The sequence below is a fragment of the Pinus tabuliformis genome, chromosome 7, assembly GCF_031772625.1.
Source record: "Pinus tabuliformis cultivar Carrire ecotype Pingquan chromosome 7, CPIR1, whole genome shotgun sequence".
Taxonomy (NCBI): Eukaryota; Viridiplantae; Streptophyta; class Pinopsida; order Pinales; family Pinaceae; genus Pinus; species Pinus tabuliformis.
In genome coordinates this window covers 1,761,200,578-1,761,215,481 of record NC_142293.1, presented here as the reverse complement: position 1 = coordinate 1,761,215,481, position 14,904 = coordinate 1,761,200,578, and the positions used below count along the sequence as shown (strand labels likewise).

At 40.7% G+C, this 14,904-nt stretch overlaps 1 protein-coding gene across 1 annotated transcript; it reads right to left on the bottom strand.

Annotated features, from left to right (window-relative positions):
- Positions 1–7,810: 7,810 nt before the first annotated feature.
- LOC149255393 (uncharacterized) lies at positions 7,811–8,873 on the bottom strand. Its single transcript, XM_089457223.1, has 2 exons — positions 8,285–8,873; positions 7,811–8,162 (listed from the first exon to the last, which is right to left on the bottom strand). Exons 1-2 carry the CDS (start codon positions 8,741–8,743, stop codon positions 7,959–7,961), a joined length of 663 nt encoding a protein of 220 aa, XP_089313349.1. The 5' UTR covers positions 8,744–8,873; the 3' UTR covers positions 7,811–7,958.
- Between the last annotated feature and the right edge of the window lie 6,031 nt (positions 8,874–14,904).

The window sequence follows — 14,904 nt, the reverse complement described above, 5'->3', positions numbered from 1 at the left end:
GACAGGCCGTGGACTGTTTCCCTCCTTGCACTCTGAGGGTTTTAACCACGTCAAAAATACTGGTGTATTGATTTGAGATCTGGTTGTGAGCGGTGTCCTTTTGGTATTCTTTCTGTGGAACTTACCCTGTAAATTCCTACATGGTATCAGAGCTATTTGAGGGCCGCGTCCGTTGGTGATCCAAATCTGAAGCCGGTAGAACTGCATGCGGCTGTCGTTTCCTAGATCTGCTGTTTCTGACTGCTTTCGGGCCGAGAGGACTGCTCTGTTGCGTTCGGAGCATCTGTTCCAGTGAGGAACCCCTTTCGTTTCACGCGAAAAGGTTTCTGGTAGCCCTAGCTGCGTCATTTTTCAGATCGGGAGGTATACAGTGTTTCTTTTGCAGTTTACTGTTATTTTCTCTCTGCTTATTTCGGTCTCAGTTTATTTAGCCTTTTTTTTAACCGGATCTATACCTTTCATTTCTGCGTATGCTCTTTGCCCTGCGACTCTGTGCGATCTGGGCAAATCAGAAACAGAAAGGAAGGATTTTTCTCATGCGTATGCTCTTTTCCCTGCACCTTAGTGTGATCTCGGAAAATCAGAAACATTGAGAAAAATATTTAGTTTTTCGGCTAAAGCTAACTTTGAGATTTTTTTTTTAAATTTCTAGTTTTTTGGCTAAAGCTAACTTCGAGCCGCAAGGTTCGTTTTTCTTTGCATATTTGTGTTGGGTTTTGTGTTTTGTGTTTTGTAGGGAAAAAGAGCTTTCTCAAGGCAAGCACGCAAACCAAGGCCCCCCCCCCCTCTCTCTCTCTCTCTCTCTCTAATTTTTTGTATAGATCAATTGGTTCAAAGCTATTTTAAGAGAGTAGAGGTCTTGGGTTCAAGTCTCCATTTTGTGGGGGCGGATTTTTTCATTCCCGCACATTCGCGCACTTTGCCGGCAACGTCAACAATTTTTTTTCAAAAAGCCATAACTTCTTCATCCGGAAGCCTTTTTCAGAGCCGTTTTTTTTAAAACCGCCTATTTTTTCGAGATCTATCCGTTGGAACACTTACTTTCAGCATCTTCAGCTTCAGTCTTTTTTAAAATGGAAAGTCCATGCCAAGTCATTCTTGACAGCACTAACTACTTCCAATGGGTAGAATACATGGAAGATTTACTTAGAAGAAAAGGTCTCTTCAGAATAGCCACAAACCAAGAGAAGAAACCAAAAGATGAAGACAAGGCGGCAAAATGGGAAAATAGACAAGATCAAGCACGTGGTTTGATAGGGATGTCTATTTCTCCTGATCTTAGATTCCACATTGCAGGACTTGAAACTCCTCATGAAGCATTAGAAAAACTTGCTAAAGTTTTTGGGATTAAAAATGAAATTAGAGCCCATCAACTTGAAAATGAGCTGCTTACTTTGGATCCTAATAATTTTTCTTGCATTGAAGATTTCTTGTCCAAATTCAAGACCCTTAGATATCTCTTGGAAGGTGTTAAAGTTAAGAAAGAAGATGGTAACCTTATTTATTCCATCCTTACTAAGTTGGGACCAGCCTACTCTATATTTGTTTCCACTTTCCATTCTACAAGGGAAGCTTTTATTTGTCAAGGACAAGACTACAAGGCCCCTTCCTTTGACTCCTTTTGTGATTCCTTAATAAGAGAACAAGAAAAACTCTTACACCTTGGTCTTCTTAATCTTGGAAACTCTTCCACGAAAGCGTTAGCCGCCCAGCAGCAACCAAATTCAAAGAATCCTAAGAAGTCATATCCTCAAAAGAATGGTCCTAAACCATCTCAGCCTCAAAATGAAAGATCATTTCAGCAAAATGATAAGACCAATAAAAACAAATGGAAGAAGACTGATAGACATTGTTACTTTTGTAATCGAGATGGCCACTTAGAATCTAAATGCTTTAAGAAGATGGAAGCCTTGGAAGCCGCAATGAAGAAACCTTATAAACCATGTGAAGTCCAGCCTTAAAAAGAAATTTGAAATGACAGACTTAGGACATTTACACTATTTTCTCGGTCTTCAAGTCTTGCAATCCCAAGAGGGTATTTTCCTTTCCCAGTCCAAGTATGCTTGTGATATTCTTCGTCATTTTCACATGGAAGACTATAAGCCAGCCCCTTCTCCCTTTCAGTCTGGAGTCAAACTTTCAGTCTCTTGTACTTCTCCTGAAGTTGATGCTACCTTATACCGTCAACTTGTCGGAAAACTCTTGTATTTAACCCATACTCGTCCTGATCTTTCCTTTGCTGTTGGCCTTGTTGCTCGTTTTATGCAAAACCCCCGTGAAAGTCATTGGAAAGCAGTTAAAAGAATACTTCGTTATGTTCGAGGTACAGTACAGTTTGGGATTCATTACAGTGCCAAAGCAGCTCCTCTGTTAGTTGGTTTCACTGATTCTGATTGGGCTGGTGACCCTGATGATCGGAAGTCTACTGCCGGTTATGTCTTCACTCTTGGTTCAGGACCTATTACATGGGCTTGTAAGAAACAGGCTGCCATTTCTCTTTCGTCAGCAGAAGCAGAGTATCGTGGTGCCGTGGAAGCTAGTAAGGAAGCCTTGTGGCTTCGTCAGATCCTATGAGAGTTTGGCTTTGAGCAGCAGCATCCAACCACACTTTGGTGTGATAATCAAAGTGCCATTCAGCTATGCAAAGATCCAGTCCAGCATCAGCGCAGCAAACACATTAAACTACACATGCACTTCATCAGAAAGCTCATTCATGACCATGTTCTTGAAGTGCAATATTGTCCAACAGATGATCAGGTTGCAGACATCTTCACAAAGGCTCTCACAGAGGCGAAGTTCACTAAACTTCGATATATGCTTGGAGTTCAGGAAGTTGTCACTAAGGGGGGATAGGCTCTAGTGCCTCCTTCCTTCTCCTATTGTGTCATATTTGTAAATCCTTCAATCCTATCCCAAGTTGTTCTTAAGGGGGGATGTTAGGATATTCCGACACATAGGATATAGTTAAGTTCAACTTGGTCTAGTATAGAGTTAGGTTAGAGTTAGGTAAAGTGTGTTTCTTTACCGTTGTACATTTTGTAACTTACAATCCGACGGTCACGATATGTAGTGATCTGACGGTTCACTCTCACCTCGGTATTACCGACACTTGATCCATGGCTTGACACCCGATTGGTCCATGAGTTCTATTTAAAGCGCATGGAGGGTCATTGTTCGGGTAATCCGTGCATGAGAGAAGCTTATGTAAATTTTCATTCTTTGATTAATAAATTGCCTGTAGTACCCACGTTGGGACAGGCCGTGGACTGTTTCCCTCCTTGCACTCTGAGGGTTTTAACCACGTCAAAAATACTGGTGTATTGATTTGAGATCTGGTTGTGAGCGGTGTCCTTTTGGTATTCTTTCTGTGGAACTTACCCTGTAAATTCCTACAGAACCAAAAGACCTCACTCATATTTATCATAGACTCCATTCTCCCAAGACTAAGGCACTGATCTACCAAGAGGTGGTCACCAAAAACCAACTCTTTTTCACCTTTTCCTTGGTCTAGCCAACTTGGGTCACCTAGGGCATCATTTTCACAACAAGATAGCCTTCCAAAAAGTTTGATCTCCTAGCCCCTCCTGCGTTGGTATCTCCTCAAGGCCTTAGCCAATTTTGAAGCCATTTCAATAGTGGAGTTGTGAGAAAAGCCAAGCCCTAGCTCCGAGATCAAACTTTGCCCTAGTATCCCCAAGGCTAGTGCCTCATAGGATCAATTCAACACCTTTGAGTGAATATTCTTTCTTTGATCCTTTCCCCACCTTGTCTAGGTTAAGAACATCATTGGTTGCTAAACTCTTACCTCCTAACCTAGGCTGGGTCCACTTGGTCCCGTGTGGTCTCGTTCCTTTGAAAAGACAATTCTTTAAGAACCATCCGGGATACCAATTTCAATAAGGATTTTAGGGATTGGGAAACTCTTTCATGAATCATATCCCCTAAACCTAACCCTCAAATCCTCTCATTCCTCTCCTAGAAGACATTGTACCTTGCTTAGAAAGCAAGCAAGCTCTATCCTTCAAACTCTTCTGGAAAGGGATCATTTGGGTCACTCCATATCCACTCATTGATTTATCCTTCATTGGTGACTCCATAATATACCGACTCTTCTCCCACTAGTGAAAGTCTGTAAATAGTAGGGAGTCTTAGCTGAGGTGACAGTGGGCTAAGTCTCCATTTGTTGTCTTTGGTCTAGCATTCGCCCTTTAGGGATCCCCTTTAGGTCCCCTGCTAGTTTGAGCGGTAACATTTTGGCGTCGTTGCCGAGGAGGAAGCAGGTCTACCTCCCTAGTGAATCATTGAGGAATTGATTCATTAACGACATCTATAAATCATTCCTCTGGCGACTCCACTCATTGTCCAAACCCCTAGTTTACTCTAAGACGACAACATTCCTCCTTTAACTAGGGCTACTGCAAAAAGGGGAATGCAAACTCCATCACCTGTTGGAACCACTCTCCAAAGATGCCATCTAGTTCAAACATTGATCCCAAACAAGATCAACCCAAGATGACCAAGAGTGAAAGCCACTTGGTTAGTGTTTTCGCCCCTTTGAAATTAAGTGATGATCCCAAGTCACTACCTGAAAAATATAACCAATGGTTACCCAAATTCAAAGGGGATGCTACCTGAACCACCCAAGGTTTCATTGAAGAATTTTATTGGCAGATGTCCCCCAGAATAATCTTTGATGAAGATAGGCTCATGATGCTTTTTTCCCTATCACTTGAGGGACAAGCAAGAGATTGGTACCTTAGCCTTCCCCCTACGTGCATACAAGACTCCGATGAATTTGAAGACCTATTCATGAAAAGGTGGTCATGCAATGCCCAAGGAACCTTCAATATCGAAAAATTCTACCAAATAACCAAGGGAAGAAGGATGTGTGAGAGTTCATTCAAAAGTTCGATAGGGTAGTCAAAGATATACCTGATCATTTGAAGCCATCTGAAGCCAACATCCTTGATAAATTCATAAAGGTGATGGGTGGCCACCTCACCTATGTGTTAAGGGATAAGAAACCTTCCACTTTGGCCGAAGCCAAAGAGATGACAATGGAAGTTGAAGAAAACATACGAATCTCGAAGGTTGATATCAATGACCACCCTAGAGCTAAAGCTGAAATCAAGAAGGAGAAGTCCAAAGATCAACATGAGGAAACTCTCCTTTCCATTCTCAAAAGGATGGAAAAGTTCACCGAAGAAGCCAATGCACGTGACAAGGTTATCATGAACAAAATCACCACCTTGGAAAGGGCCCAAAAATCAAGTTATATCCCTAAAGGAAAGCCTTTTCCCAAAAAGCAAAGTGAAGAAGATAGGCCAAGCTCTTCTCAAATCCCAAACACTTTGGCTCCAACTAATGTCGTTGAGCCAGACTCTTCATCCGAGGATGAGGAAAGTGAAGGGGAAGAAAGTGAGGATGAACAAATTGGTGAGCAAGCCAACCTTATGGAATCTGACATCTTCAACATTTTGCTGGGGGGGTCATACACACATCCTCCCATTAGCGAGGTCACCCTTAAAGAGGAAAAGGAAGAATCCATTCTTAACTCTAATAGCCAGGGAAGATTAAAAGGGGTCCAATATCACCAAAAGAAAAGGTCAAAGACCACTTGTCTCTTGAGGAACCATGAATATCCATCACTTGAGCAAGCCCCTCTTAACGAATCTAGCCCCAAAATTCCTCCCAAGAAGGATCCCCCAACAAAAGCCAATTTGAAAAGGGATCCTCCAAGGAAGGAATACATCAAGAAGAAGGAAAAGGGGAAAGAAATTAAACTTGACATCGACATAGGGGTTGTCGTAGGAAAGATGACTATACATGTTCCTCTAAAGGAGATTGCTAAGCTTCCCGAACAACAACAACAAATTAAGAAGTCCCTGGGAATTCAAGAAGAAGAACTACTTGAAGAATTGCAAAACATTAATATTCTTGACCGAAACCCTAGACATGAGCCTTTCTTGCTTACTTTGGCTATCAATGAGCTCTTCTTAAACAATTGTATGTTAGACTCGAGGACTTCCGCAAATATCATGCCTTGAACAGTTATGAAGCAATTGGGTCTCAGCATCACTCGACCGTACAAGGTGTGTGGTCTTAATTCCAAACCTATGTAAGTGGAAGGTATCATCAAAGACCTTAAGGTTTCTTTAGCTAGGAATCCCGATATATCCCTCCTCATGGATGTTATTGTTATTGATATTCCTGATGTGTGGGGGATGCTATTATCTAGGAAATGGGGAGCTACCATTGGGGGCCATGTTCAAATGGACTTATCATATGCAACCATTCCACAATCCGATGGCACCCCTTTTATCCTTTATAGGGAACCTACTTACTTACCTCATGTGATCAAGCCTGGACCTTACTATGAGACACGCGAGATCGAGAAGCCTTCCCCTATTCTCCCAACTCAAGAAGTCTGTATCCTTAAGTAGCCAATCTATCAAACGAGTAAAAAGTGGAAGATTAAGAAAGAATATAAGGTCGAAGATTTAGTCTTGGATGATAAAGATCCCATACTTGTCAGGATTCATGGAAAGGTTGGGGATGATTATTATTGCATTGCCAAACTTAATGACGAACTTTGGCCTGAACCCGTCAAATTAAGTCATATCACCTCCTTCCTTGAGACTAGATATTGTATCGTATTCATGGTAGAGTAGGATGCATTCCATGTTGATTTCAGCATTAGAACTAAAACCATATGATATTTCTCATCATACATAGATGCATATTTGCATAGTTTATTTTATGTTGATTTTATGGCCTGACATATAGCAACATGTGCGATCATGAGACACCATGAAAGCATGATGCCCTGTGTTTTTCCATCTATTATATGTGCAGGTGACAGGTCTACGATAACCAAGAGATTTTTGAAGTTCTCATGACCTCCCGTTCAAGAAGCTTCGCTCACTTCTTCGAGTGATCACGTCCCAATTGGAGCCAAATGTTACCCACCATTTTGTGGGTGATATCCCTAGGAGAATTTTTTTCTCCAAGATGGTCCTCTGTTGGCAGCCAACATCTCCTTGTAGTCCCCAACTAGTTCATTGTGCCATTTCTCCACCACCTGAGCCAGCCATGTGGTCCCTCGCCCACCTGCCATGATCGTGTCTTTGAAGGTGAGCCTCTCAAACCTAAAGGTATGCCTTAACATTTGATAATTGTTAAAATTGGCAACTAGGGCCAAACTCCATGTGGGTCACCTTATTCATGGCTGATAATATTTTTCCTAGATTCCTCTCGTCAAGAGGTGTAAGATTGATCTAAAGATCATCCAATTCCGATAATTACTTATGGAGATATGAATTTATTTTGATTATGGATAAATTGTCAAAGTCGACCAACAACTTATGTAGGCTCAGATGCCCAACAGACCAATGTTGCACGAAGCGGGAGCGAAGCGGGAGCGAAGCGGAAGCGCGAAGCGGAAGCGCGGAGCGCGGAAGCGTCATTTTCCAAAAATCTAGGAAGCGAAGCGTCCGCGGAAGCGTCTGCTATATATATATATATATTTTTTTATATTTTTTTGCATTTATACTCAAAACAAACATCCCAAATACCAAATTAATTGTAGAAGACATGAAAACATGCATATTTTTGCATAAATCAAGATAGATATGGCATCCATGATTCCATTGTAGTTACTAGTATGTACAACAATCATCTATATTCTAGCTATTACAAACATACATCAAATTTTTAAGCATATTATAAAACATAAAACATTTAAGCATATTATAAAACATAAAACATAGAGCATATTATGATTTATCTAGCAAGTGAGCAACTGTCAACATTTGTCATGTCCAAAATTCAAATAATAATGTTTACAAAATATGTCACTTGGTCACCGCCAAGCCAAAAAGGTTCAAAATTCAAATTCACAAGTCTACAAGTCTAATGAGTAATCTATGACAAAAAGAAGTAGATTGTGAATATATCTACTAATCTCTCCTCCTTCCACCACGAATAGAACGTGATGGCGGGCCTCCACGTGGTGGCAATGAAGAAGATGGTCCCTGTGTAAGTCGTGGCACTGGAACTGATGAAGAAGAACCCCCTGCCGTTGGTGTTGAACCATGGAACCTAGAAACCAAGGGACCAGATGGGGGTGGGGGTTGTGGCATATCAACACCCGTGTCATCATCCTAGAATCGCTCAAAAAATTCATGCAAAAAAAAAAAAACTAGTTAACAAAAAAATTAAAAACATGAATTAGAGAAATGCTTTATAAGGGAAAATTGGAAAATTCATACCACAATGGACATACCTGGATAAGAGAATCCTCTAATTGCTCTAGTCGCAACACTCCATCCTCCAAATTGGGCTCCTCTGGATTCTTGTCCCAAGTCAACAAGTCTTTATTAGACTTTGCATCTTCACAGTAATGGGACAACAATCGCAAGTTGTAATGAACATAAACCAAGCTCTCTGCCCGGTCTAAATTCAACCTGTTCCTTTTAACACTGTGGATGAAAGAATAAGAGCTCCAACACCTCTCTGCAGAAGAAGTGTTTACCACCTGTGATAGCACCCGCAATGCCAAACTCTGTAGAATTGGAGTAGGCCCTCCATGCATGTTCCACCACTCAAGAGCAGAAAAATGCTCTCGATCTTGAATTGCATGCATGCTCCCAAATGGACCAGTGTTGCTCGTATAGTTGCTCACCTGTCTCCGTACCAATGCAGCCTCCTCATTATCAGGGATTAATCTACTCAATGCAGCCATATATTTTTCGTGAACCTCTTTATCTTGGTGTGGTTTTTTCCTGACTCCCCCCCCAGGTGCTGGTTTTGAAAGCCATGATGGATGATAGTATTTAGGTGTCAAAACATATGCTAATGCATGCAATGGAACATTTAGCATATCCCATCGGTTTTCCACCTCTTCACGAATATAATTGTACAAGTTGGTATCTCTAGGCTCAACAATGTCTTTAATCTGCCCCAACATGCTATCCATTTGCTCATACACCTCCCCAATTACTGGTCGATCTGAATCTGCAAACTTGATCATGTAATAAATTGGTTTGGTGAATTGCAAAACATATTTAACCTGTGACCAAAAGTAACTGTCAAGAACAGTGTCCTTGACTTCATTAGCACCATCTGTGTCAGTGTTAATTTCATCCCATGTTTCAGCACACACCAGATTAGTTAAAGCTTGTCTCACCCTCACTAGCCGCCTAAAGGTGAGGTAATAACTAGCAAATCTTGTCTTTGCAATTTTAAGTAATTGCAACTTGGAGTAAGTGCCATAGAAGTAGTTTACCCTTGTATGCCCTGTGATGAATTTAATGAGCTGCTTCCCTTTCCTGTAAACCTCAGCAATCCACCCACAATCTTTGTGTTTCACAATATCATGCATCAAAAGGTTCAATGTGTGAACCAGGCACCCAGACCAAAAGATGTGTGGATGAGTATGCTCAATAATTTTTCCTGCTAACTTACAATTTGCTGCATTATCTGTGATCACTTGAACCACATTATTCGGACCAACATCTTTGATTGATTTCAATAGGAGATCTGCAATGTTTTGTGCAGTTGCACTGATGGAGGAGGAGTCATGAGATGCAATAAATACTGCACCACTAGAAGAAACACCAAGAACATTTATCAAATGTTGGTTTCTAATATTTGTCCACCCATCTGATACAATGGATACCCCAGAATCCACCCACTCATGTGTAAAACGTGTCAAAGCTCTTTGAACCTTAGCTTTTTCTCTTTCTAATAACACTGTTCTAGCTTTCTCATAGTTGGGGGCCTTGTATCCTTTTGGGGCTTCATTGATGGCCTTTACCATTTCATGCCAATAGGGAGAGCGAAGCACATTGAATGGTACACCGCAAGCACAAAGAAAACGGACTATCTTTCCATCCACATCATCCCTCCCAGCAACATTAAGGAAATCCCCTATTGTTTTTCTACCTCCAGAGGTTGCAAAAGTACCATGAAGAGATGGGCAACTACCAAATTTAGAGGTTGCACTTGATTCAGAATGAGTTTTTTGTTTCTTGTTTTTTCGTTGTGCAGCCATCTCTATTTGGATGTATTTTTCTCTTTGTTCACTTGAAATGTTTGGGCAAATTGTTACCCCCACAGAACCCTTTTTTTCATCACTCTCCAGCACCCCACAAAGATGCCTCCTCAGACGGGTATATGAACCCGTATATGGTTTTCCTCCATGACAACCATGAGGGCACAAAAATTTGTAAGATCCACCACCCTTTCCCCCTTCAAGTTTGGTCACATAGTTCCACAAGGGATTTGATGTACCTTTCCCATCTTGTGCTTCAGTGTCCCCTTCAAGTTCATCCCCTTCCTCTTCAAACCCTTCCTCCTCATCATACATTGGGTCACCAAGTTCATCCCCTTCCTCTTCCCCTCTATTCCTCACCCTTGCCATCATTAAAACCAAGAGTGGAATGATACATAGAAGCCAAAAGAACACCATCTTGGAATATGGATATAGGTGGTGGACAACCTGTAAATAAAGGAGCAAGTAGAAACAATGGGAAAGAGTAGGAGAGGGAGGAGAAAAATACAATTTTTTTTTCAAAAAAACAAGGGAGTTTGGGGTTTGAACTTACCTCTTTAGCTCTTGTAGATGAAGTCCTCCAAGCTCCTCCTCCTTCTCCTAGCTCCTCCTTCTTCACTCCTCCAAGCTCTCCTCTCTTCTCCTCTCTTCTCCTCTCCTTTCCTCTCTTCTCTTCTCCTCTCCTCTCTTCTCTTCTCCAACTCTCATAAACTCAAAGTGAGAAAATGAGAAGAGAATGGGGGCTTTATTCTTTTCTAAACTCACCCTAAAGTGACCCTAACCCACCCCTAACCCACCCCCTCATGCTTAGTTAAGTTAAATTTTAAATGAAATTAAAAAAAAAAATTGTTATCCGCGGGTTGCGTGCGGGTTGCGCCCGGGTGGCGTGCGGGTGGCGTGCGCTTCCGGGCAGGTTGCGTGGCGCCACCTCATGCCAGAACCGCATGCCGAAGCGCAATTCCGGGGGGGCCGCAACCTCATTGGCAGGAATCGTTTAAAAAACAAGGAAGCGCGCAACCTAAATTTCGGAATCGCGATTCCTGTGGAGATTCCGGAACGCTTCCGCACGGGTCGCGGTTCCGGGTTAGGATCCGGGGGGGGGCGATTCCTGCAACCCTGCAACAGACACATCTATTCACCTTCAACATTTGGATATAAATACAGGATGACTCCTCCTCATTTGGTCACTCACTTTTCATCATATCTCTCTCTCTCTCCTGTGCAGAAAAAGAGTCTCTTCTCTCTCCTGCGCAGAAAGGCTCTCTCTCTCTCACTCGAGCCGAAACAAGTCGTTCGAAGTCTTGGACTAGTGCACGACGAAGTCTTGGATTGGTGCACAACAAAGTCTTGGACTGATGTGCAGCGAAGTCTTGGACTGGTGCACGACGAAGTCTTGGACTGATGCGCGGCGAAGTCTTGGACTAGTGCACGGTGAACGACTCACTGGTGGAGACCTGACGAGCTGATATAGGGTTTGTTGCTGTTGATATAAATTAGATCTCTCTGCTAAATTATTGAAGATAAAAGAAGATACGATCAAAGAGTTTCCCCATATTGGGGTTTGTCCCTGGCTAGCCACCACATCTTGTGTCTCTTGTCTTGGGTTGTTTTCCATTGATCGTTTAAATGTTCTATCTGCACTTTACTTAATGTACATGTGATTGCTAATCCATGGATAATAAAAAGAAAGATAAGTAAATTGCTCTAAGCATAGAACATACCATAACTTAACATGGTATCAAAGCTAAGGTGAAGACAAATCCCAAGCAAGAGCAAGAGAAATCACCGAAGAGAAGGTTGGCATGGCTATCTGAAAGAAATCATGGGGTCTTCAACACACACTTCCCTGCTGAAGACAAACTCTGTGAGAAGTCTGACTATCACAAATGGAAGCTGTCTCTTGATCTAAAATTAGAAGAACAGGAAGTGTTGGACCATGTGAGAGGCCGAATTGTTGAGCCTCCATCAAAAGCATCCGCTACTGCTAGGAACAAATGGACCAAGGGAGAAGTCAAAGCAAAGAAGATCATTCGGGACTCTATTGACAAATGTTTGGTGGCCTATGTTTCTGAGCTGAACACCTCCAAGGAAATCTACGATAGACTGGTGAGTTTATTTAAAGTTAATGATGCAAATCAAGTCTTGTTTCTTAGAAATAAGCTGAAGGAAATTAAGAAGGGCAAAGATGAGAATATGTCAGCATACTTCTTAAGAATCACTGAGATCAAGAACTATCTCCGATCTATTGGGGAAGTAATTCCTGACAGGGAAATGACACTCACCACTATTGGAGGACTACCATCTGAATGGTATATATTCAGGACTACTCTTCTCAACAATAATGTAATTCCTGGATTTGAGGAATTAATGGCCAAATGCATTCAAGAAGAAACAAGGATGGAAGAGCAAGAAATACCCATACTTAAAGGTCATCCCTCTGCCTTTTCTTCTCATACTAAAAGAAGAAACAATTCCGGGGCTAAATTCAAAGGAAAGGCTGGACCAAAGGGTGGAAGAAAAGGACGATGTTACAATTGCAATAAAACGGGTCACTATGCAAGGGAGTGCCCTGATAAAAGGGACTCACACCGGGACGATGATCAAAATCCCTCTCAAAGCAATCAAAGGAATGGCAAGTCAAATGGCAGAGGTAAAAGAAGTGTCGGAAATCAAGGAAGAGGACAACCATTCAAGAAGGCAAGAAATTCCAAGTATGAATCTAACACTGTTGACAATAAGCAAGATGAATATTATCTACCAGCTACTCTATCTACTACTGCTCCCCCGGACTCACTGGGAAATTGGCTTATTGATAGTGGTGCCTCAAGGCACTTCACTGGTTACAAAGAAGCTCTCTATAATCTGGTAGAGAAAGAAACCAACCTGGAAATTGTTCTTGGAGACAATTCAAAATATCCCGTGAAAGGCATAGGAAATGTCACTCTTCAACTAAATCAGGGTAATACCATCCACTTACAAGATGTATTATATGTACCTGATCTCAAAAAGAACCTAGTGTCCATTTCGGCAATGGAAGACAAAGGCTACAAGGTGGCTTTCAGCAATGGCAAGGTACGTGTATGGAAAAAGAACTTTAAAGATGCTTTTACTCTTGGGTTTCGAGTTTGTTGACCACTATGTGTCAACTACCCATAGCAGTACACCCCCTTTTTTCACAAAAGGGATAGCGCTTAATTGACATGTCTGTGCCATTTGACAGTCATCATCAACCCGATCATGTTATGTTGTAAACCTAGTCTGCATGTGTAAATTGTAAATAATCTTAGCAGATCTGAGTCATGTATGTAAATTTCTTAGGCAAACCTAATTTTCAAGTGATAATCTACGTTCCGAAAGGTTTTTTGTCTCACCGATCCATGATCGGCAGAGTTTTCCTTCAACCTAACCCCAAAGCCAGAATGAATTTTGTCATTGGAATCTTAGGGGAATCCTAGTGTGCTTCGGTCTATGTAAAAGTAATTTGGAAATAATTCTAACTATTTGGTTAGGTTATTACAAATTGTTTGATCTGCTAGATTATGTTTGTGTCACAAAACTAGGTGGTCTATGAGGGTCTATGTCAAATGGGTTTTCCCCCTTGAGATGTAAAATTGTAAAAGTCATGATGTAAAGTGTCTTGAGGGTTAGAAAATGTTTTATCCCCCATAAGTCTTAAGTCCTAGGTCCTAGGTGATTTTTTCAAAGGCTAAGTTCGAGGATCCAAAAATAAAAAAGGTAAAAAATAATAAAATTTAAAATTTAAAAATAACTAAATAAAATTTAAAAAATAAATTAAAAAGTAAATAAAAAATTAAAAAATAAAATAAAATAATAATAAGTCAAAGTTTTGAGAAAATAAATGCAAATTTTAATTTTTTAATATATTAAAATGCATTTAAAAATTTCCACGGATGAGATTAAAAGGGATTTTGATCCTCATCGACGATCGAGATCATTTTGACATGGATCACTCGAACTAGCCATTGGGAAATTTTCCTTTAAATAGGGTGTTAGGGGTCATTTGAGATCAACTAGATCTTCGAGTCTGGTGCTAAAGAAAGCTCTCTTGTAGTCATTTTTTGTGCAATAAAGAAAGACTTTGGGGTTGAAAATTTCGCTGGTGCTACTCTTCTGAAAATGCTGTAAGATGTTTTATTTTTCTGCATAATTTTATTTTCAGCCATTGATAATAGCTTCATGAAGATTGATCTAGGCACATGTATCTTGTCTGATCTCTGGGGTTTGAATGATAGTTTAGATTTTGAAATATAATGGCAGGTATCTCCATTTGATTTGGATTTCACTATTGTTTTCTCCCTCTATGTTAATGGTTGATTTTAAGCTGTGCAGGAAATCTTTTTTTTAAGATTACTAGGTGTTCGAGGAAGTTCTCGGCTGAACCAACCAACTCGCGGACTGCGTTTTCTGAAAGAGCCCAGCCAGTTCTTGATACTGGGCTTATCATTTGAAATTTTATTTTATTTTTAATGAATGCATGAAGGGTTTTCTGAAGCATCTCACATTAAGCGAAAAATTCTGAAAATATTATTGTGGATTATTGACAAATTTGGCTATTTAGAGCCTCTAAGCTGTAATTACTATAATTATTTAGCTTTTTTTTTTAGGGTTTTTAGGGTTTCATTTATTTTTTACATTTTCAGGTTCTGGCTGTTTTGATTTCATTGTTTTCAGGTTGCAGGTACAGGTTTTGAAAATTTTGCAGGGATAATCTTCAACAGGTTTTCAATTTTTCTGAAGAGGGTCAGCTATCTGCTTGCTGGGGTTTCATTTTTTGCATGAAAAATTTTCAAGATTTTTTTAAGCAAGCTGGGTAAAGCTCCTCATACTGC

Excerpts from the sequence above, each read along its gene's own strand:
- LOC149255393 (XM_089457223.1), bottom strand. The coding sequence starts at position 8,743 with ATGGCTGCATTGAGTAGATTAATCCCTGATAATGAGGAGGCTGCATTG. Across the intron at positions 8,163-8,284 it reads TAGAGGATTCTCTTATCCAG|GATGATGACACGGGTGTTGA; the intron begins GTATGTCCATTG and ends GAGCGATTCTAG.